Source organism: Somniosus microcephalus, chromosome 15 (genome assembly GCF_052327205.1).
Source record: "Somniosus microcephalus isolate GS21.2 chromosome 15, FLI_Smic_1.0, whole genome shotgun sequence".
Classification (NCBI taxonomy): domain Eukaryota; kingdom Metazoa; phylum Chordata; class Chondrichthyes; order Squaliformes; family Somniosidae; genus Somniosus; species Somniosus microcephalus.
Genome location: NC_141001.1, coordinates 111,122,889 through 111,147,258, shown reverse-complemented (window position 1 = coordinate 111,147,258; position 24,370 = coordinate 111,122,889). Strand labels below are relative to the sequence as shown.

Sequence of the window (24,370 nt, the reverse complement as noted above, 5' to 3'; positions counted from 1 at the left end):
TTTTATCCCTGTTTCCCTTTCCTCTGTCTCCCTGCTCAGGTTCCCAACCCCCTGCCATTTTAGTTTAAACCCCCCCGAACAGTGCTAGCAAACCTCCCCGCAAGGATATTTGTCCCGTTCTGGTTCAGGTGCAACCCGTCTGACTTGTACAAGTCCCACCTTCCCCAGAAGCAGGCCCAGTGATCCAGGAAACTAAAGCCCTCCCTCCTGCACCAACTCTTTAGCCACGCATTCATCTGCTCTATCCTCCTATTCCTATACTCACTAGCACGTGGCACCGGGAGTAATCCAGAGATTACAACCTTTGAGGTCCTGCTCTTTAATCTGCTACCTAGCTCCCTAAATTCTTGCTGCAGGACCTCATCCCTCTTCCTACCCATGTCATTGGTCCCAATGTGAGCCACGATCTCTGACTGTTCACCCTCCCCCTTCAGAATGCCCTGCAGGCGTTCAGTGACATCCTTGACCCTGGCACCAGGGAGGCAACAAACCATCCTGGAGTCACGTCTACGGCCACAGAAACGCCTATCTGTTCCCCTTACGATAGAATCCCCTAGCACTATTGCTCTCCCACTCTTTTTCCTCCCTTCTTGAGCAGCAGAAGCACCCCTGGTGCCAGGAAGTTGGCTGCTGCTGCCTTCCTCTGGTAAGTCATCCCCCTCAACAGTATCCAAATTGGTCTACCTGTTTGAGATGGGGATGGCCACAGGGGTCCCCTGCACTACCTGCCTGCCTCTACTGCTCAGCCTGATGGTCACCTATTTCCCTTCTGCCTGTACAGCCCTTACCTGCGGTGTGACCAACTCACTAAACGTGTTATCCACGACCCTCTCAGCAGCGTGAATGCTCCAAAGCCCATCCATCCGCAGCTCCAGCGCCGCAATGCGGTCTGCTAGTAGCTGCAGCTGGATGCATTTCTGGCACACATGGTCGTCAGGGACACCGGCAGTGTCCCTGAATTCCCACATAGAGCAAGAGGAGCATAACACGGGGCTGGGCTGTCCTGACATGACTTACCCTTTAATTAATTTAAATTAATTCACTACCACCAATTAAAGATAAACTCTAGGGCGCTTGTATGGTTTACCAACAGTCCCCGCTACACCAGAAAGACCTTAGCAACTATAAACCACAGAGTTAAAGTTTAAAAAATAGAGAAATACTCACCAACCAATCACTTACCTGCTTCCTGCTGACATCACACTTTGATTACTTTTTACCTCTGTCCCCCGCTGCTGAATTGGTATGCCTCGTTCACTGCCGCAGGTTTTAACTGCCGCCGCGCTCGATGCTGCTCTCCCCCAGGTCCAGCCGCTGTGGTCGGGCCTCGTTCACTGCCGCCGCTTTTAACTGCCGCCGCGCTCGATGCTGCTCTCCCCCAGGCTAACAAATAACCTCAAGATCAATGATCTTTGTCAGAATTGCTTTCAGTATCTCGAGGCGGCTGAAGAGGAATTTGGAAAGGAAGGGGGTAAATCCAGTTGTCGTGGTCCATGTCGGAACAAATTACTTAGGTAGGAACAGGGAGGAGGTTCTGCTGAAGAAGTATCAGGAGTTAGGAGCAAAATTAAAAAGCAGGACCACGAGGGTAATAATCTCTGGATTATTGCCCGAGCTCCGTGCAAATTGGCACAGAAACAGTCAGATCAGGAGAATTAACACGCGGCTAAAGGGCTGGTGTGGGAAGGAGGGGTTCCTTTTCATGGGACACTGGCACCAGTACTGGGACAGGAAGGAGCTGTACCAATGGGACGGGCTCCACCTGAACCGGGATGAGACCTGTGTCCTAGTGGAAAGGGTAAATAGGGAGGTGGCAAAGGCTTTAAACTAGTAAGACGGGGGGGGGGTGGGGGGGGATCTACAAGAAATGAAACCAGCCTAAATATAAACAAAATAGGAAAGGGGAGCATAGGAAAGAGTAAAGTAAGGGGGACATTGATGGCCAGGGATTAAATAGAGTTATAGAACAGGAGTTTAAAAAGATGGTTAAAAATAAAGTGAGAGGAACTGCTATTAAAAATGAGTTCATCTGTCTGTACAGCAATGCACACAGTGTCCGTAATAAAACAGGGAGCTGGAGGCAATCATGCGTTGTGAGGAACCAGACATAGTAGGGATTACTGAGACATGGCTATAGAAAAATCAGGACTGGGAATTAAACATTGCAGGGTATAACATATTTAGAATAGAGAAGGAAAAAGGGGAGGTGAAGTAGCTGTACGTATTAGGGATAACAATGGCAGTAGAAAAAAGTGATGCAGCTATCAGCAAGACAGAAATAGAATCCATGTGGATAGAGATAAAAGATAATAAAGGATCAATCACACTAATAGGGGTAGTCTACAGACCACCTAATAGTGGAAGGGAGGTGGAGGAAGAAATAGGCAGACAAATTAGGGAAGTGCGTAAAATACATAGAATAATAATCATGGGGGATTTCAACTACCCAGATATTAATTGGTCAGAAGAGGTAGGTAAAGGGGATATGGGAATGGAGTTCCTACAATGTGTACAGGACTCCTTTCTAACCCAATATGTAAAAAGCCCAACAAGGGAGGATTTGCTATTGGATCGAGTAATGGGGAATAAACCAGAGCAGATAAGAGAAGTAAAAGTAGGGGAACATCTAGGCAATAGTGACCATAATATAATATGCTTTTAGATAATAATTGAGAAGAACATAGCTATGACAAAGACCAGGGTAATAGATTGGAGAAAAGCTGATTTTGAGGGGCTGCGAATAGAACTCGGGAAAATAAAATGGTCAATAGTATTGGCAAACAATGATGTAGAACATTTAAAGCTGTGTTCAACAGAGTCCAGGAAAAATATATTCCGCTGATAAACAAGAACAAGCTAAACACTAATGAGACACCGTGGATGAATAAAGCCATAAGGGAAAAATTGAGGGTAAGGAAAGAGGCATACATTAAGTACAAGGACAGCAGGGGCGAGCATGATATGGGAGAATATGAAGGGATTAGGAGAGAAGTCAAAAAACAGTTAGGAAAGCAAAGAGGAACTGTGAAATTAAATATCAAGGAACATAAAACAAAATAGTAAAATATTTTACAGGCACATAAATATTACAAAGGTCGGAACGGGAATAGGACCACTAAGAGTAAAACAAGGTTACACTGCAGTAGGAGTATATTGGCACAGCAGGCAGTGGAAACCAGTTTTCTAACCAATCAGCAGGGGTGACTCATTTGGCTGTAAACAAACAAACAGTATAAAAAGACCAGTCCTAGTGCGAGCAAGCACTGAGTGCGAGTCATCAAAGAGTGCTCTGAGTTTGGGTAAGTGTGGTGTTAGGTGCTCTTTTCAAACTTCAACTCTGTGGGTTGGAGTTAATAAGGCCTTTCTGGTGCAGAGTGACTGTTGGTAAACCATTTAACTGGTGTAACTAGAGGGATTGATTTAATTTAAATCCAATTAATTAAAGGGGATACTAGCATCTAAAATCGGGCAGAGGGTGTCCATAACTAACAATAAAAAATTTAATTAATTACATAAAATGGAGCAGGTGATGTGTTACTGTTGCGAGATGTGGGAGCCGGTGAACCCCATTGAGGCTCACGGTGATTACGTCTGTGACAAGTGTCTGCTGCTACAGCAACTCCAGCTCCGTGTTGATGAGCTGGAGTCCGAGCTTCAGACACTGCGACACATCAGGGAGGGGGAGAAGTACCTGGACTCTGTGTATCAGGAGGTGGTCACACCTATGAAGTTAATTAATTCAGATGTAGCCCATGGTCAGGGACAGGACGGTGTGACTACGAGTGAGGCAGGTACGGGGATCCAGGAGGTAGAGCTGGAGGAGCCGCAGCCCTTGCTCTTATCCAACAGGTTCGAGGTTCTTACTCCCTGTGGGGACGGGAGCAGGGACTGCAGGGACGGGAGCAGGGACTGCAGGGAGGATGAGCAACCTGGCCACAGCACCGTGGAATGGGGGGCCATTCAAGAGGGGGGAGTAAATAGAAATGTTGTAGCGGTGGGGGATAGATAGAGTTCTCTGCAGCCGAGAGCGAGAGTCCCGAAGGCTGTGTTGCCTACCTGGTGCCAGGGTTAAGGACATCTCCTCTGGGCTGGAAAGAAACTTGCAGTGGGAGGGGGTGGATCCACTTGTCGTGGTCCATGTTGGTACAAATGACGTAGATAGGACTAGGAAGCCGGTTCTGTTAAAGGAGTATGAGCAGCTAGGGGTCAAATTAAAAAACAGAACCTCAAGGGTAATAATAGCCACGAGCGAATTTGGCTAGGACAAATAAAATTAGAGAGTTAAATGCGTGGCTCAAAGACTGGTGTGGGAGAAATGGGTTTTGCTTCCTGGGACACTGGCACCAGTACTGGGGCAGGAGGGAGCTGTTCCATTGGGACGGGCTTCACTTGGCCAGTGCTGGGACTAGAGTCCTGGCGGATCATATAACTAGGGCTGTAGAGAGGGCTTTAAACTAACTAGTGGAGGGGAGGTTCCTAGAGAGCAAATAATAAAAATGACAACAGGGAAGGTCATAAACTTAGGTAGCAGTGGGGAAATTAAAAACCAGAGCGTGTCAGGAAGGGGCAGAAGGTATGGAGTAAAAGGTAAAGTAATAAAAAGGGCAAAAGCAGGAACTAAGTGTCAGAAAACATATTTGAAAGTTCTCTATCTGAATGCACGTAGCATTCGTAACAAAATAGACGAGTTAATGGCACAAATAACTACATATGGGTATGATCTTGTGGCCATTACAGAAACATGGCTGCAGGGTGACAATGCCTGGGAATTAAACATACCAGGTTATTTAACGATTAGGAAGGACAGGCAGGAAGGAAGGGGAGGTGGGGTAGCTATGTTAATAAAGGAAAAAATGTAAGAAGTTACACAACACCAGGTTATAGTCCAACAGCTTTATTTGAAATCACAAGCTTTCGGAGCGCTGCTCCTTCTTCAGGTGAAGTGGAGAAATGCATAAAGACACAGCTTATATAGTCAGAGAATCAATTTCTGCCCCACCACCAAAATGGACCCCATCGGTCTCGCGGCAGACACAGAGGAATTCATCAGGAGAATGAGGCTCTGGGAATTCTTCCACAAATCCCAAGATGTCAGCAGCGAACCCAATGAGACAATCAATGATCCGGAACAGCAGACAGAGGGATCCGCAGTGCAGCAACTGAAGAAGAAAGAGTCAAATTGGACCCCTCTGGAGGGTCGCTGCCCTAAGCTTGACATGTATGCTCAAGCTGTCAGGAGATGCATCAACGCCAGATTCATCAGCCGCACTCACAAGACAGTCCAGAATGTCACCCGAGCACAACGCAACGCCATCCACGCTCTCAAGACCAACCGCAACATCGTCATCAAACCAGCAGACAAAGGAGGTGCCATCGTCATACAGAACAGAACGGACTATTGCAAAGAAGTATACCGACAACTGGACAACCAGGAACACTACAGACAGTTACCCGCAGATCCGACCAAAGGACACACCCGCCAACTCAACAGACTGATCAAAACCTTCGATCCAGACCTTCAAAGCATCCTACATGCTCTCATCCCGCGTGGGAGACTTCTACTGCCTCCCAAAGATACACAAAGCCAACACACCTGGACGTCCTATCGCATCAGGCAACGGAACCCTGTGTGAGAACCTCTCTGGATATGTCGAGGGCATCCTGAAACCCATCGTACAGGGAACCCCCAGCTTCTGTCGCGACACTACAGACTTCTTACAGAAGCTCAGCACCCACGGACCAGTTGAACCAGGAACACTCCTCGCCACGATGGATGTCTCGGCACTCTACACCAGTATCCCCCACGATGACGGCATCGCTGCGACAGCCTCAGTACTCAACACCAACAACAGCCAATCTCCAGACGCCATCCTACAACTCATCCGCTTCATCCTTGACCACAATGTCTTCACCTTCGACAACCAGTTCTTTACCCAAACACACGGAACAGCCATGGGGACCAAATTCGCACCCCAATACGCAAACATCTTCATGCACAAGTTTGAGCAAGACTTCTTCGCTGCACAGGATCTCCAACCAACGCTATACACCAGATACATCGACGACGTTTTCTTCCTATGGACCCACGGCGAAGAATCACTGAAAAGACTACACGATAACATCAACAAGTTCCATCCCACCATCAAACTCACCATGGACTACTCCTCAGAATCAGTCTCATTTCTGGACACACGAATCTCCATCAAAGACGGACACCTCAGCACTTCACTCTACCGCAAGCCCACGGACAACCTCACGATGCTTCACTTCTCCAGCTTCCACCCTAACCACGTTAAAGAAGCCATCCCCTATGGACAAGCCCTGCGAATACACAGGATTTGCTCAGGCGAGGAGGAACGCGATGGACACCTACAGACACTGAAAGACGCCCTTGTAAGAATGGGATATGACGCTCGACTCGTCGATCGACAGTTCCGACGGGCCACAGCGAAAAATCGCATAGACCTCCTCAGAAGACAAACACGCAGACACTGCGACAACGGATGAACGGACACCGCGCAACAATCACCAGGCAGGACTGTTCCCTCCCAGTCGGGGAACACTTCAGCAGTCAAGGACATTCAGCCTCCGATCTTCGGGTAAGCATTCTCCAAGGTGGCCTTCGAGACACACGACAACGCAAAATCGTCGAGCAGAAACTGATAGCCAAGTTCCGCACCCATGAGGACGGCCTCAACCGAGATCTTGGGTTCATGTCACGCTACATGTAACCCCACCTGATGCAGGGTCATCCAGACTCGAGTCGACATTGGCTTGTTCCCTCTACACAGATGCGGCCGGACCTGCTGTGATTTCCAGCCAAAAAAAATGTTTTTTGTCTTTTTTTGTTTTTCATACAGACCCCAGCATCTGCAATATTTGACCCCTTGTGACCCCACCTCATTGTTCTTTGATGTAATGTTTCCCTGACTGACCTGTTTGGACACCATTCACAGCTTTGACTGCTGTGATTATCTCTCTGCCGAGGTGTGATAAATGGCAGTTGGAAAGGTTACCTGTAAACATCTGACATGATTCTCTGACTATATAAGCTGTGTCTTTATGCATTTCTGCACTTCTCCACTTCACCTGAAGAAGGAGCAGCGCTCCGAAAGCTTGTGATTTCAAATAAAGCTGTTGGACTATAACCTGGTGTTGTGTAACTTCTTACATTTGTCCACCCCAGTCCAACTCCGGCATCTCCACACCATTAATAAAGGAAGGAATCACTGTAATACAGAGAAATGATATTGGGTCAAAAGATCAGGATAATGAAACAGTTTGGGTGGAGGTAAGGAATAATAAGGGGAAAAAAACACTGGTGGGCGTAGTCTATAGGCCTCTGAACAGTTGCAACTCTGTTGGACGGAGTATCAATCAGGAAATAGTTGAGGCTTGTAATAGGGAACATCTATAATTATGGGGGATTTTAACTATCATATTAATTGGACAAATCAAATTGGGCAGGGCTGCCTTGAGGATGAGTTCATTGAGTGTATTAGGGATGGGTTTCTTGAGCAGTATGTAACTGAACCGACCAGGGGGCAAGCAACCTTAGATCTGGTCCTGTGTAATGAGACAGGATTAATTAAAAATGTCCTAGTAAAGGATCCCCTTGCAATGAGTGACCATAACATGGTTGAATTCCATATTCAATTAGAGGGTGAGAAGGTTGGATCTCAAACAAGCGTGCTAAGCTTGAATAAAGGAGACTATGAAGGTATGAGAGCGGAATTGAGTAGAATGGATTGGGAAAATAGATTAAAGGGTAAGACGATACATGATCAGTGGTGTACATTTAAGGAGTTATTTTACAACTTCCAAAAAAAAATATTCCACTGAGAAGAAAAGGGTGTAAAAGAAAAGACAGCCATCCGTGGCTAAGTAAAGAAATTAAGGATAGTATTCGACTAAAAACAAGGGCATATAAGGTAGCCAAATCTAGTGGGAGGATAGAGGATTGGGAAAACTTTAAAAGACAGCAAAAAATAACAAAAAGATTGATTAAGAAAGGGAAGATAGATTATGAAAGTAAATTAGCAAAAAATATAAAAACAGATAGTAAGAGTTTTTATAGTTAGATAAAAAGAATAAGGGTGGCTAAAGTAAATGTTGGTCCCTTAGAGGATGAGACCGGGAAATTAATGGTGGGAAATACGGAGATGGCAAAAACACTAAATAAATATTTTGTATCAGACTTTACAGTAGAGGACACTAAGAATATCCCAACACTGGACAAACAGGGGGCTATGGGGGGGAGGAGCTAAACACGATCAAAATCACTAAGGAAGTGGTACTCGGTAAAATAATGGGACTCAAGGCGGATAAATCACCTGGACCTGATGGCTTACATCCTAGGGTCTTGAGGGAAGTGGCGGTAGGGATTGTGGATGCATTGGTAATGATTTTCCAAAACTCCCTGGACTCAGCAAAGGTCCCGACAGACTGGAAAACTGCTAATGTAACACCCTTATTTAAAAAGGGCAGTAGACAGAAGGCTGGAAACTATAGACCGGTTAGCCTAACATCTGTGGTAGGTAAAATTTTGGAGTCCATTATTAAGGAGACAGTAACAGGACATTTGGATAATCATAATTTAATAGGACAAAGTCAGCATGGTTTTATGAAGGGGAAGTCATGTTTGACAAATTTGCTGGAGTTCTTTGAGGAAGTAACATATAGGGTGGATAAAGGGGAACCAGTGGACGTAGTGTATTTAGACTTCCAAAAGGCATTTGACAAGGTGCCACACAAAAGATTATTGCTTAAGATAAAAAATCACGGGATTGGGGGTAATATTCTGGCATGGATAGAGGATAGGTTATCTAACAGAAGGCAGAGAGTTGTGATAAATGGTTCATTGTCAGACTGGCAATCAGTAACTAGTGGTGTTCCGCAGGGGTCAGTGCTGGGTTCCCAACCCTTTACAATCTATATTAACGATTTGGAGGAGGGGACCGAGTGTAACATATCAAAGTTTGCAGATGATACTAAGATGGGAGGGAAAGTAGTGAGTGAGGAGGACATAAAAAACATGCAAGGGGACATAGACAGGCTAAGTAAGTGGGCAGAGATTTGGCAGATGGAATACAATACTGGAAAGTGTGAGGTTATGCACTTTGGCAGGAAAAATCATAGAGCAAGTTATTATCTTAATGGCAAGAAACTGGAAAGTACTGAAGTACAAAGGGATCTGGGGGTCCTGGTGCACGAAACTCAAAAGGTTAATATGCAGGTGCAGCAAGTGATTAAGAAGGCCAATGGAATGTTGGCTTTCATTGCTAGGGGGATAGAATATAAAAATAGGGAGGTATTGCTTCAGTTGTACAAGGTATTGGTGAGACCGCACCTGGAATACTGCATACAGTTTTGGTGTCCATACTTAAGAAAAGACATACTTGCTCTCGAGTCAGTACAAAGAAGGTTCACTCGGTTAATCCCGGGGATGAGGGGATGGACATATGAGGAGAGGTTGAGTAGATTGGGACTCTACTCATTGGAGTTCAGAAGAATGAGAGGCGATCTTATTGAAACATATAAGATTGTGAAGGGGTTGGATCGGGTGGATGCGGGGAGGATGTTCCCGACGATGGGTGAAACTAGAACTAGGGGGCATAGTCTTAGAATAAGGGGCTGCTCTTTCAAAACTGAGATGAGGAGGAACTACTTCACTCAGAGGGTGGTAGGTCCATGAAATATGCTGCCCCAAAAAGCTGTAGAAGCTACATCATTACATAAATTTAAAACAGAAATAGACAGTTTCCTAGAAGTAAAGGGAATTAAGGGTTACGGGGAGCGGGCAGGAATTTGGACATGAGTCTAGGTTCGGATCGGACATGGCCCTGTGGGCAGCGGAGCGGGCCCAGGGGCCGTGTAGCCTGATCCTGCTCCTATTTTGTGTGTCTAATTCTGTTAGATTCAGGAGATGGTTCTGTGATAGTAGATTGGCGGTTAGGATCAGATCAGCCATGATCTTATTGAATGGCGGAGCAGGCTCGAGGGGCCGATTGGCCTACTCCTGCTCCTATTTCTTATGTTTAAGGGATGGAGCGGATAATACCACAGGCAGCAATAGAGAGATGGCAGAGATATTAAATAATTACTTTGCTTCAGTATTTACCAGGGAGATAGAACAGGTGGAGATGACATCGGATGATGAGATTAGTAATGAGTTAACTGCATTTAAAATAAAACGAGGAGATGTACTAAATAAACTAATGAAACTCAAAGAGGATAAAACCCCTGGTCCAGACGGATTACATTGCGCATTTTAAAAGAATCTGGGGAAGAGATAGCAGAGGCATCACTACACATATTTAGTAACTCGTTAGAAAAAGATGTAGTGTCAGAGGACTGGCAGATAGCTAACGTAATACCTATATTTAAGAAAGGAGATAGAACGTGTCCAGGGAACTATAGGCCAGTCAGCTTAACATCAGTAGTAGGAAAAATAATGGAATCCCTACCAAAGGAGAAAATAGAAGAACATCTAGAAACCAAAAATATAATCATGTATAGTCAGCATGAATTTCAAAAGGGAAAGACTTGCTTGACCAACCTCATTGAATTTTTTGAAGAGGTAACAGAGAGAGTAGACAAGGGTAATGCAGTAGATGTAATTTATCTAGATTTTAAAAGGCCTTTGATAAGGTACCACATAATAGACTAATGAATAAGGTCAGTGACTGCGGAGTTGGGACAAGTAGCAGAATGGATAGCTAGCTGGCTTCAGAAAGCAGAGAGCAGGGGTAAAGGGTAGCTTTTCAGAGTGGCAGAAGGTGGGAAGTGGTGTTCCACAAGGATCAGTGCTGGGACCACTGTTGTTCACAATTTATATTAACGATTTAGACCTTGGAATCAAAAACACAATTTCTAAATTTGCGGACGACACCAAATTGGGGGTGATAGCCAATACTGAGGAGGACTACAACAAATTACAAGAAGACATTAATACATTTGCAGAATGAAAATATAATTGGCAAATGAAATTCAACACAAATAAATGTGAGGTATTACATTTTGGTAAGAAAAATAGGGAGGTCACATATTACTTGGAAAATAAAAATCAAATGGGGTAGAGGAACAAAGGGATCTAGGAGTACAAACACACAAATCACTAAAAGTATCAACACAGGTTACAAAGGCTATAAAAAAAAGCAAACCAAGCACTAGGGTTTATTTCTAGAGGGATAGAATTGAAAAGTAGGGAAGTTATGCTAAACGTGTATTGACCCTTGGTTAGACCACACTTGGAGTACTGCGTACAATTCTGGTCACCAGGTTATAAAAAGGATATAGAGGCACTGGAGAGGGTGCAGAGAAGATTTACAACAATGCTACCAGAAATATAAGGAAATATCTATCAGGAAGGATGAACAGGCCGGGTCTCTCTTCTCTTGAAAAGAGAAGGCTGAGGGGTGACCTAATAGAGGTCTTGAAAATCATGAAAGGTCTTGATAGAGTGGATACAGAGAGAGTGTTTCCACTTGTGTGGAAGAGCAAAACTAGAGGCCATCAATATAAGATAGTCACCAAGAAATCAAATAGGGAATTCAGAAGAAACTTCTTTACCCAGAGAGTGGTGAGAATGTGGAACTCGCTACCACAGGGAGTGGTTGAAGCGAATAATACAGATGCATTTAAGGGGCGGTTAGATAAGCATATGAGGGAGAAGGGAATAGAGGGTTATGCTGATAGAGTTAGATGAGGAAAGACGGGAGGACGCTCGAGTGGAGCATAAACGCCGGCATGGACTGGTTGGGTTGAATGGCCTGTTTCTGTGCCGTATATCCTATGTAGTATCTGGCACATTCTTTCTTGGTGATCTCTGTGCATGCTTGGGTACTCCCACAGTGCTGCTTAGTATTCTTTGTAGCGGTTCTGGTACAATTGAGTGGCTTGCTAGGCTATTTTAGAGGGCAGTTAAGAATCAACCACATTGCTGTGGGTCTGGAGTCATATATAGGCCAGACCGGGTAAGGATGGCAGATTTCCTTCCCTAAAGGACATTAGTGAACCAGATGGGTTTTCACGACAATCCGGTAGCTTCATGGTCACCATTACTGATACTAGCTTTTTATTCCAGATTTATTTAATTAGCTGCCGTGGTGGGATTATGAACTCTTGTCTCTGGATCAATAGTCCAGGCCTCTGGATTACTAGTCCAGTAACATAACCACTATGCCACTGTACCCTATCCGTCAGCCCTCAATGTTATACCTGCCCATCCCATCACATAATCTGGCCATGTTTTTTCTTTTGCCTTCCTATTGATCTACCATCAACTTTTTAAAGACAGTAACAATCTCAGTAACGTTCCTTGTGACTTTCCACTCATGCCCTGTATTGGGGATTTCCTTTGTGTGTGATTTTTATCTCCAGAAGAAACCTTCCACGGTGTAATTTTTCTCATCATAACTTGCGACCTCGTATGTTAAACTTGTTTCTTGTGAAACAAACTCTAAGGGAGAGATTTTGTGAATGGAGGCGCATTGGAGGTGGGGCTGCTGCTTGCCGGGTTTCAGTCCTGCCTCCATCGAGTTGTGGCCAACACACACTATTTTCCCTTGATTGACCTTGATAAGCTCGCCCAGCAGGCTTAGCAGCCCAATTAAGGGAAAGCCGGTTGCAGAGCACGTGAACGTATGTGAAGCTGTCAAACAGTGACAATCTCTGCAGTTTGATGAGGTCTTGCATTCAAGACCTCAGCAACCTTCTTTCTTTTACAGAAATGAGATGTTTGTTGCATCTGAGAATGCAACGGACATCTCTCATCTGCAACACGGAGGTGCGAGACTCCCCGTATAGAAACCGACTGAAGCCTGCAGGACGAAACAAAGGTAAGTACACGTTTAAAAACACTTAGGACTTACCTCAGATACTCACCTCTCCACTCTTGCAACCATCACTTATCTTCACACCACACTTTTGCACCCCCGCGGACCCAGTACCCACTTCACTGAGCTGGCGGGTTTTGGAGCCTTCGGGAAGCCCGCACTTGTGAGGGCAAAAAGGGGCTAATCCTATTTTCTGCCTGTTAGCTGGCAGTTAATAGGCTTTAATCCCTTCCCACCTCCAAGGAGACGGGACCCGGCGCAGGACAGCAACCCGCCGCCTGGGAAGATGGCTTGGGGGCAGGTTTGCCACCTGCCCCCAAATTCTGCCATTTTCCTGGCAGACCTGCCTCCTCGGGGCTGAGAAAATCGCCCCCTAAGTCACCATTTTAAAACCTTCTGTATCAGAGAGAGCAAATTGAAAATGTATTCATAATTTTAATTTCTTTTTTAGGAGGAGGCCTGGCAGTTGGAACTCTTCTCCTCGTTGGTAAGTGAAATATTACATTTTTAGTAGCTCACCGTCACTCTGAGAATAGAGGTTTAAATAAAATCTCCACCTATTATTTGGGCCAATCTGGCAATCATGTCCTTTATCTTGCTAAATCTTGTAATGCAACAACAACTTGCAGTTATATAGCGCTTTTAAAGTAGTAAAACATCCCAAGGCACTTCACAGGTTATCAAACAAAATTTGACACTGAACTACATAGAGATATTAGGACAAGTGGGTCAAAGAGGGAGGTTTTAAGGAGCGTCTTAAAGGAGAAGAGAGAGGTGGAGAGGTTTAGGGAGGGAAATCCAGAGCTTAGGGCCTAAACAGCTGAAGGCACGGCCACCAGTGGTGGAGTGATTACACCCTTGTTATATAGGGTGGACTGGAATCGGTCGATTTCTGGAGGATGACAGTTCTGAATAAACAGACATTTTTTTTCCACAACACTCTATTTTTCTTTTATATTCAGTTACTGGTGCCTGATGTTGCCCAAGAGATCACAGTACCATCTGTGTTTCCATTCTGATAAAAATAAAATGGAATTCATGTTCTGTCTTGACTTCATGTTCTGTCTTGACTTTTGTTGCTGTGCAGGCTGAGATGAGGAGGAATTTCTTCTCTCAGAGGGTCGTAAATCTGTGGAATTCTCTGCCCCAGAGAGCTGTGGAGGCTGGGTCATTAAATACATTTACGGTAGAGATAGATTTTTCCAAGATAAGGGAGTGAAGGGTTATGGGGAGCGGGCGGGGAAGTGGCTTTGAGCCCAAGATCAGCCATGACCTTATTGAATGGCGGAGCAGGCTCGAGGGGCCAAGTGGCCTATTCCTGCTCCTATTTCTTATGTATCTTATGTAATTAAAATTATTGTAAAATTCACCCAACATCTTGGTTTACCTTTTTGCCCAGAAGCAAAATCATAAGAGGATTGATAGCTCAAAGGTTACTGGACTCAATCTTGGGTGCTATCAAATTGAATAGCACATTTCACTTGCAGGAAGACAGTACTTTCCATAAGGAAGGCAAAACTGAACAGAAGAAAAGGGGAAAAAATGAAGAAGGTTAGGAGGGGAGACCACAGGCAAGGTCAAGAGAATTGTTATAAGGAGGGTTTGTTTAAAGGGAGGGAGGTGGCAAGGCAGAGGAAATTGGGCTTGGAGTTCTAGAGGACGAGAGTGTCGTGCTTGAATAAGCAGCCACCAATGACAAAGTGGAGTTGAGTGGTGGACAAGGAGTAGCTTCGTGTTCGAGGAGGAAAGAATGCCTTTTCTATATTGCTTAATATAGTTGCTTTCCAAGGCAGGAGGAGATTGCTGAGATCAGGCAGGGGGAGGCCATGGAGGGATTTGAAAGCAAAGTTGAAAATTTTGCAGTCAGCTTACTGAAATATGAGGAGCTAGTGAAATTTGGAGAGCTGGGGGATGATGGAAGTGCGGGACTTTATATGGGTGAGAATATGGACTGCGGCATTTTGAATAAGTTAAGGCTTATGGAGCATTGAGGCACAGAGGCTGGCTATGAGAGCGTTAGAGAGGTGAAGCCTCAAAGTGAGGAAGAAATGAACTAAGGTTTCAGAGGGTGGCGGGGGGGGCAGCGAGATTAGAGACAGGAGCGAGCAATTTTACAAGGGTGGAAGAAAACAACTGGTAACAGCAAAGTGGTGGAAGAAGCTGAGGTTAGTAAAAAAAAATTACACCAGAAGAACATGATAATTCCCCACTAATGGTACTGTATTGAGTAAATCTTTATTTAAAGAATGGAGAATCAAACATTTAAGCGCGCCTTTTACGTATCCCTTTTGCAAAATCAATATATTACCAGTCATTGTCCCATGGTGTTGCACACAGGGAGTCAAGACCAAGTGTAGTCTTCAGGTAAAGTTCAGTTAGAAGGCAGGGATAATTGTACCAGGGCATACTGACCTAATTCCGTCTCCATTTTGAAGTCGTACATTTTGTCCATATTTTTATGTTACATTCTAAATTCCTATGTCCACATTTGCAATGGAAACTGCCTATGTAAACTTGTCATGCTGTAATTACACACTCCTGCCAGTGGTGGTGCTGCAGCACTTCTGCTGGTGGGAGGGTGCAATTACAGCATGACACATTTTTGAAGGCAGTTTCCATTATATGTGTGGAGGTACACATTTAGAATGGGAAAAGTTGACAGGATGTGCATGCAGACATAAGACTTTGTGCCTGTGTGAAATAGGTCTTTCATTTTGTCACAGGAACTGTTTGAAATTTCAGCCCACACTAAATGGTGGAGCAGGCTTGATGGGCTGAATGACCTGCTTCTATTTCTATATCCCTGTCACATTCTAAGATTCTATGACTAGATAATCTCTTCAGTTCAGCGTCAACGGTCTCTCCCATAAGCAGACCCTGTGTTCCCCACAATCTGGCATTTACCTTACTGCCCAATAGCTAGCCAGATGATAATGTGACATGGGAGTCGCAACAATGAAACCCTTCATTCTGGATACTGTAATCTCATTCATGCCCCCAAGTCTGTTCCTCCTATCTTCTAGAAGGCAGAACAATAAACTCTAGTGAGATAAGGCCAATTGTACACCAGCAAGCTAGTTTATTTTACATCTAATGTATGAACAAACAGTACATTTCAATGCATAGCACTCCTCATGACAGGAAATAATGCCACTATATCCCTGCTAACGGGCTGAATCCACCTTACAGATCAGAAAATCTCTGAAACTATTTGTTCTTAACCGTAGGAAGCTAGTTCTCTTCCTCTGTGACTGTTTTCGCTCCATGTTACTGCAAGCTGAGGCTGTGCTTCAGTTAGACAGGAAACCAAAACTTGACCTCTGACCCTCCAGCTCTCTGTATCAGGGATTGGCCAGCTGAGCAGCCAATCAAACCTGCGACCACCCTCCTAGGTGTGGGCCCCTGGCAGCTGCCCCCACCCACTTGCTCGGCTCAAACGAATAGAGCCAACATGTTAGCCCAAAATTTGTGGTCAGCGGCGAAGCAACAGTGCTCGCCGCTGACCTCGAAGAAAGCTGCCCACAAAGTTCTAGCGATGTCTGTGGTGTCGATTTCAGCTCTCCCGACCTTAGTTTGAATCTGGCACCAAATCCAGCGAATCTCCAGCATCCAGCAACGGTGATGTCATCAAGCAAGCTGAGCAGCCAATCACATTGAAGAATTCTCACAGACAGCAAACCAGGAAGTAAAATGCACATTCAACTTTACTTTTTATAAATTTTACAAAGAACGAAATCAAGATTGGGACATACACATAGAATACACAGGTAGAATCTGAACTATCAGAAACAAATTTAAAAAAAATACTATTTTTAAAAACCATGTAATTCTTAATCATATTAATGGAAAACTTTGACATTCCACAAATATAAAGTTAGTTTTTCAGGGCTAGAGCGATTGTTCAGCAGTCAATACACCAGTAAAAACCCAGTTACAGCAAGGCTTAACTTTTTCAGGGTTGGGGGGCGGGTTTAACATCGATATTCCAGCGTAATCGGAGAAGTTTTAGCCAGGAACTCTGACCAGGATATAGGAATTGATTGCCGGCTCTGGGGAGTTCCACACTGCAACCTGTGGCAGAGCAGAGAATGACTGACCGCAACTTCTGGATTTCCGCATTTATCTGGGCATGCGCTAAATCCTGAAGTTGCTGTCAGTTTCAGAGGGGTAATGACAGCGAACACTGACAGTTTCACTGTCGTCACCACCGCAAAATCTGGGCCATTATCTCTGAATGTTACTAGAATGTAAAGGGAACCCTATCGTCTGAAGTTGATATGGTATGGGCACTTCTGACAGATGCATATGCTTTTCCAGATAGCTTGTGTGTTGTGTGGATTTAACCTGTTTTGAGCTGAATTTAACTTAAAAGAAACACTATAAATTTATCCAAAATTCCTCCGAGAACAAACAGGCACGATGGGCCGAATGGCCACCTTCTGTGCTGTTCGATTCTGTATATTCCAGTACCATCATAAAACATGGCAAGAATAACCTTCGATAACTGCTAATCAAACAGGATTTAATCTTCAATTTATCGAATGAAATCAAAGTTTCTCTTTTACTCATTTTCATAACTGTGTCTTCATGAAATGCAAGTATTAACTCACAGGTTAGCGCCTGAACACAATGAAAATATTTACTAAATAAATTTGAGGGATTTTTCATGGGCATCAGTCTGTGTCTTATGGATTGTTTATTTAGTGTGATGTCACATCCAGTAGCTGACATGAACACAAATTTCTTCATACATAAATGCAAAAATATTGTAAGTAAATTATTAATAGCCGCGTCTAGGAACATAGGAACAGGAGTAGGCCTTTCAGCCCCTCGAGCCTGTTCTGCCATTCAATGAGATCATGGCTGATCTGTGATCCAACGCCACATACCTACCTTTGCCCCATATCCCTTAATACCTTTGGTTCACAAAAATCTATCAATCTCTGATTTAAAATTAACAATTGATCTAGCATCAATTGCTGTTTGTGGAAGAGAGTTCCAAACTTCTACCACCCTTTGTGTGTAGAAGTGTTTCCTAATTTCACTCCTGAAAGGTCTGGCTCTAATTTTTAGACTCTGCCCCCGAGTCCTAGACTCCCCAACCAGCGGAAATAGTTTCTCTCTCTCTACCCTATCAATTCCTCTTAACATCTTGAAAACTTCGATCAAATCAGCCCTTAACCTTCTCAATTCCAGGGAATAAAACCCTGGTTTGTGCAATCTCTCCTCTCCTCGTAATTTAACCCCTGGAGTAAGGTTTAAATTACAAGGAGAGATTGCAGTCTACCATAATTCACCGCCAGTGTGGTCGGTGCATTTAAAGGAAGAAAGAACTGACATTTATGTAGCGCCTTTCATGAGTTCAATGACGTACATTTTTTGAAGTGTAGTCACTGTTGTAATGTAGGAAACGTGGCGGATGATTTGCGCACAGCAAGATCCCACGAACAGCAAAGTGATAAATGACCGGATCTTCTGTTTTAGTGATGTTGGTTGAGTGATAAATGCAGATATATTATACAAATTCAAATTTAAACACAAAAAAAATGAATTTGACTTTTGGCTCTACTGATGGAATGTTTCAGTCGCGATCGCGCTGGTCCCCTGTGGCACTTTTGCAGTGCCATGTTGCTTTTTGAGCAGCCTGGAGCGACAACATTGGACTCTTTACCAGGACAGTGTCGTTCAGACTTATAGGGCCAAATCTTGCTGGAGCGGGGTATCCCGCTTTTTCTCACCCTTCAGCTCAAATATAATTTGTGCTGTAACTTGCTGGAAATGCAAACTGATAACGTGGCATCCGGGACCTTCGTGAACAAAGGGACCAACAGTCTATCTCCTTAAACAATGAGATTTAAGGATTGAGAAAGAATCAACGGATAAAGAAACAGTAAATTAGAGTCAAATTAGATACGGAAGGAGAAATAGAGAGAGGGAAAGAAATATTGGATTAAGAGGGAGAGAGAGAAAAAAAGACAAAGGAAAAGTAAGAAAAATTGTAAACATTTTTATTTGACATTTTTAAATCTCTAACCGCAATTTACTACATGCAGGAATGAGACTCAACCCTTTAAACTGTTCTCTTTCTGGGCCAAGACGTTGATTGCCAGTCATTAACAATTATAGAAACATAGAAGATAGGAGCAGGAGTAGGCCATTCGGCCCCTCGAGCCTGCTCCGCCATTCAATGAGATCATGGCTGATCATCCAAATTCAGTACCCGGTCCCTGCCTTCTCCCCATATCCCTTGATCCCCTTAGCCTTAAGAAATATATCTAACTCCTTCTTGAATATATTTAATGAATTGGCCTCAACTGTCTTCTGTGGTAGAGAATTCCACAGGTTCACCACTCTCTGGGTGAAGAAATTCCTCCTCATCTCAGTCCTAAATGGCCTACCCCTTATCCTTAGACTGTGACCCCTGGTTCTGGACTCCCCCGCCATCAGGAACAGCCTTCCTGCATCTAGTCTGTCTAGTCCTGTTAGAATTTTATAAGTTTCAATGACCCCTCTCATTCTTCTAAACTCGAGCGAATATAAGCCTAATCGACCTAATCTCTCTTCATACGTCATTCCTGCCATCCCAGGTATCAATCTGGTGAATCCTTGCTGCACTCCCTCCATGGCAAGAACATCCTTCCTCAGATAAGAACATAAGAAGTAGGAGCAGGAGTAGGCCATACGGCCCCTCGGGCCTGCTCCGCCATTCAATAGGATCATGGCTGATCCGAACCTAGACTCACGTCCACTTCCCTGCCCGCTCCCCATAGCCCTTAATTCCCTTATCAGCTAGGAAACTATCTATCTCCGTTTTAAATTTATTTAATGTCGCAGCTTCCACAGCTCTCTGAGGTAGCAAATTCCATAGATTTACTACCCTCTGAGTGAAGAAGTTTCTCCTCATCTCAGTTTTGAAAGGGCAGCCCCTTATTCTAAGATTATGCCCCCCTAGTTCTAGTCTCACCCATCAGTGGAAACATCCTCCCTGCATCCACCCGATCAAGCCCCCTCACAATCTTATATGTTTCGATAAGATCGCCTCTCATTCTTCTGAATTCCAATGAGTAGAGGCTCAACCTTTCCTCATAAGTCAACCCCCTCATCTCCGGAATCAACCGAGTGAACCTTCTCTGAACTACCTCGAGAGCAAGTATATCTTTTCTTAAATATGGAAACCAAAACTGTACGCAGTATTCCAGGTGTGGCCTCACCAGTACCCTGTATAACTGCAGCAAGACTTCCCTGCTTTTATACTCCATCCCCCTTGCAATAAAAGCCAAGATTCCATTGGCCTTCCTGATCACCTGCTGTACCTGCATACTAACCTTCTGTGTTTCATGCACCAGGACCCCCAGATCCCTTTGTACTGTAACACTTTGCAGTTTCTTTCCATTTAGATAATAACTTGCTCTTTGATTTTTTATGAAAAAGTGCATAACCTCACACTTTCCAACATTATATTCCATCTGCCAAATTTCTGCCCACTCACTTAGCCTGTCTATGTCCTTTTGCAGGTTTTTTTATGTCCTCCTCACTCACTGCTTTCCCTCCCATCTTTGTATCGTCGGCAAACTTGGATACGTTGCACTTGGTCCCCCCCTCCAAATCATTAATATAGATTGTAAAGAGTTGGGGTCCCAGCACGGACCCTTGCGGAACACCACTAGTTACTGATTGCCAACCCGAGAATGAACCATTTATCCCAACTCTGTTTTCTGTTAGATAGCCAATCTTCCACCCATGCCAGTATATTACCCCCAATCCTGTGATTTTTTATCTTGTGCAGTAATCTTTTGTGTGGCACCTTGTCAAATGCCTTTTGGAAGTCCAAATACACCACATCCACTGGTTCCCTTTTGTCCACCCTGTTTGTTACGTCCTCAAAGAATTCGAGCAAATTTGTCAAACATGACTTCCCCTTCAAAAATCCATGCTGACACTGTCCGATTAAATTATGCTTATCCAAATGTCCTGTTACTGCTTCCTTAATAATGGACTCCCAACATTTTACCAACCACAGATGTTAGGCTAACTGGTCTATAGTTTCCAGCCTTTTCTCTACCTCCCTTTTTAAATAAGGGCGTTACATTAGCAGTTTTCCAATCTGCTGGGACCTTTCCTGAATCCAGGGAGTTTTGGAAAATTACCACCAATGCATCCGCAATCCCTACCGCTACTTCTCTCAAGACCCTAGGATGTAAGCCATCAGGTCCAGGGGATTTATCTGCCTTAAGTCCCATTATCTTACCAAGTACCATCTCCTTAGTGATTTTAATCGTGTTTAGCTCCACCCCCCCATAGCCCCCTGTTTGTCCAGTGTTGGGATATTTTTAGTGTCTTCTACTGTAAAGACTGATACAAAATATTTGTTCAGCGTATTTGCCATCTCCATGTTCCCTACTACTAATTTCCCGGTCTCGTCCTCTAAGGGACCAACATTCACTTTAGCTACCCTTTTTCTTTTTATATAACTGTAGAAACTCTTACTATCTGTTTTTATATTTTTTGCTAGTTTACTTTCATAATCTATCTTCCCTTTCTTAATTAATCTTTGTTATTCTTTGCTGGCTTTTAAATGCTTCCCAATATTCTATCCTCCCACTAGATTTGGCTACTTTATATGCCTTTGTTTTCAGTCGGATACTATCCTTTATTACTTTACTTAGCCACGGATGGCCGTCTTTTACGCCCCTTTTTCTTCAGTGGAATATATTTTTCTTGAAAGTTGTGAAATATCTCCTTGAATGTACACCACTGCTCCTGTACTGTCTTACACCGTAATCTATTTTCCCAGTCCACTTTAGTCAATTCTACTCTCATACCTTCATAGTCTCCTTTATTTAAGCTTAGTACGCTGGTTTGAGATCCAACTCTCTCACCCTCAAACTGAATTTGGAATTCAACCATATTATGGTCACTCATACTAAGGGGATCCTTTACTAGGACATTTTTAATTAATCCTGTCTCATTACGCAGGACCAGATCTAAGATTGCCTGCCCCCTGGTTGATTCAGTAACATACTGCTCAAGGAACCCGTCCCTAATGCACTCTACGAACTCTTCCTCAAGGCTGCCCTGCCCAATTTGATTTGTCCAGTCAATATGAAAGTTAAAATCTCCCATGATTATAGCTGTTCCCTTATTACAAGCCCCAACTATTTCCTGATTTATACTCCGACCAATAGAGTTGCAACTGTTAGGAGGCCTATAGACTGCGCCCACTAGTGACTTTTTCCCCTTATTATTCCTTATCTCCACCTAAACTGTTTCACTATCCTGATCCTTTGACCCAATATCATTTCTCACTATTGCAGTGATTCCATCCTTTATTAACATAGCCACCCCACCTCCCTTTCCTTCCTGTCTGTCCTTCCTAATAGTCAAATACCCCTGGATGTTTAGTTCCCAGTCATGGTCACCTCGCAGCCATGCTTCTGTAATGGCCACCAGATCATACCCATGTGTAGTTATTTGTACTGTCAACTCGTCTATTTTGTTACGAATGCTGCATGCATTCAGATAAAGAACTTTTAAATATGTTTTGTGACAATTTATTCCTGCTTTTACCCCCTTTACTACTTTACCTTTATCTTTATATATTCTGTCCCTTCCTGACACGCTCTGGTTTTTAATTTCCCCACTGCTACTTTGCTCTATTGCCTTCTCCGCTGACATTTTTATTTTTCGCTCTCTTGAAACCTCCCCCCCACTAATTAGTTTAAAGCCCTCTCTACAGCCCTAGTTATTCGATTCGCCAGGATTCTAGTCCCAGCACTGGCCAAGTGAAGTCCGTCCCAACGGAACAGCTCTCTCCTGTCCCAGTACTGGTGCCAGTGTCCCAAGAAGCAAAACCCATTTCTCCCACACCAGTCTTTGAGCCACACATTTAACTCTCTAATTTTATTTGTCCTAGCCAAATTTGCTCGTGGCTCAGGTAGTAATCCAGAGATTATTACCCTTGTGGTTCTGCTTTTTAATTTGGCCCCTAGCTGCTCAAACTCCCTCAGCAGAGCCTCTTTCCTTGTCCTATCTATGTCGTTGGTACCAACATGGACCACGACAACTGGATCCTCCCCCTCCCACTCCAAGTTTCTCTCCAGCCCAGAGGAGATGTCCTTAACCCTGGCACCGGGCAGACAACACAACCTTCGGGACTCTCGCTCTCGGCTGCAAAGAACCCTATCTATCCCCCTTATGATACTATCCCCTACAACATTTCTTTTTACTCCCCCCACTTGAATGGCCTCCCATTCCACGGTGCTGTGGCCAGGTTGCTCATCCTCCCTGCAGTCCCTGCTCCTGTCCTCACAGGGAGTAAGAGCCTCGAACCTGTTGGACAAGAGCAAGGGCTGCGGCTCCTCCAACACTACCTCCTGGATCCCCGTACCTGCCTCACTCATAGTCACACCCTCCTGTCCCTGACCACGGACTACATCTGAATTAGTTAATCTAATTGGTGTGACTACTTCCTGGAACACAGAGTCCAGGTAACTCTCCCCCTCCCTGATGTGTCTCAGTGTTTGAAGCTCGGACTCCAGCTCATCAACACGGAGCCGGAATTCCTCGAGCAGCCAACACTTACTGCAAATGTGATCACCGTGAGCATCAATGGTGTCCACCAGCTCCCACATATTGCAGCAGTAACACATCACCTGTTCTCCCATTCTATGTAATTAATTAAATTTATTAATATTATTTTTAAATACCCTCTGCTCCGATTCTAGATGATGAATATCACACCTTAGATACTATAAACCACAGAGTTTAAGTTTAAAAAGAGAGAAATACTCACCAACCAATCACTTACCTGCTTTCTGGTGACATCACACTTCGATTTCTTTTTACTTCTCTCCTTCCCTCTGAGTTCCGAGTTCGGAGACTGGTAAACCTACCTGGGTCTCTGGAGCCTTTTATAGCCCCGCTGCTGCCGCTGAAATTCCCGCCGATGCTGTGAGGCCTTACCTGGTCTCTGGAGCCTTTTATAGCCCCGCTGCTGCCACTGAAATTCCCGCCGACGCTCTGATGCCTTACCTAGTCTCTGGAGCCTTTTATAGCCCCGCTGCTAAGGCGACCAAAACTGCACACAATACACAAGGTGTGGTCTCACCAAGGTCCTGTACAACTGCAGCAAGACATCCTTGCTCCTGTACTTGAATCCTCTCGCTATGAAGACCAGCATCCCATTTGCCTTCTTAACCGCCTGCTGCACCTGCATGCTTACCTTCAGTGACTGGTGCACAAGGACACCCAGGTCTCGTTGCACTTCCCCTTTTCCCAATCTGTTGCCGTTCAGATAATAATCTGCCTTCCCATTTTTGCCACCAAAGTGGATAACCTCGCATTTATCCACATTATACTGCATCTGCCCAATCGCCCAACCTGTCCAAATCGTACTGGAGTTTCTCTGCATCCTCCTCACAGAACACACACCCACCCAGCTTTGTGTCGTCTGCAGACCTGGAGATATTACATCTAGTTCCCTCGTCTAGATCATTAATATATATTGTGAATAACTGGGGTCCTAGCACCGATCC

At 44.3% G+C, this 24,370-nt stretch overlaps 1 protein-coding gene across 4 annotated transcripts in view; it reads left to right on the top strand.

Moving 5' to 3' along the window:
• The window catches only part of elp4 (elongator acetyltransferase complex subunit 4), a 275,374-nt gene that overhangs the window by 14,428 nt on the left and 236,576 nt on the right, over positions 1-24,370 (top strand). For all 4 annotated transcript variants that reach the window (XR_015081043.1, XR_015081042.1, XM_086008282.1 and 1 more), the window contains exon 2: positions 13,288-13,323. Coding sequence is in view for 2 of the 4 variants with exons in the window: in XM_086008282.1 (XP_085864408.1) it covers positions 13,288-13,323 (36 nt within the window). In the remaining 2 variants the exon portion in view is untranslated. The remainder of the gene's footprint in view (positions 1-13,287; positions 13,324-24,370) is intronic.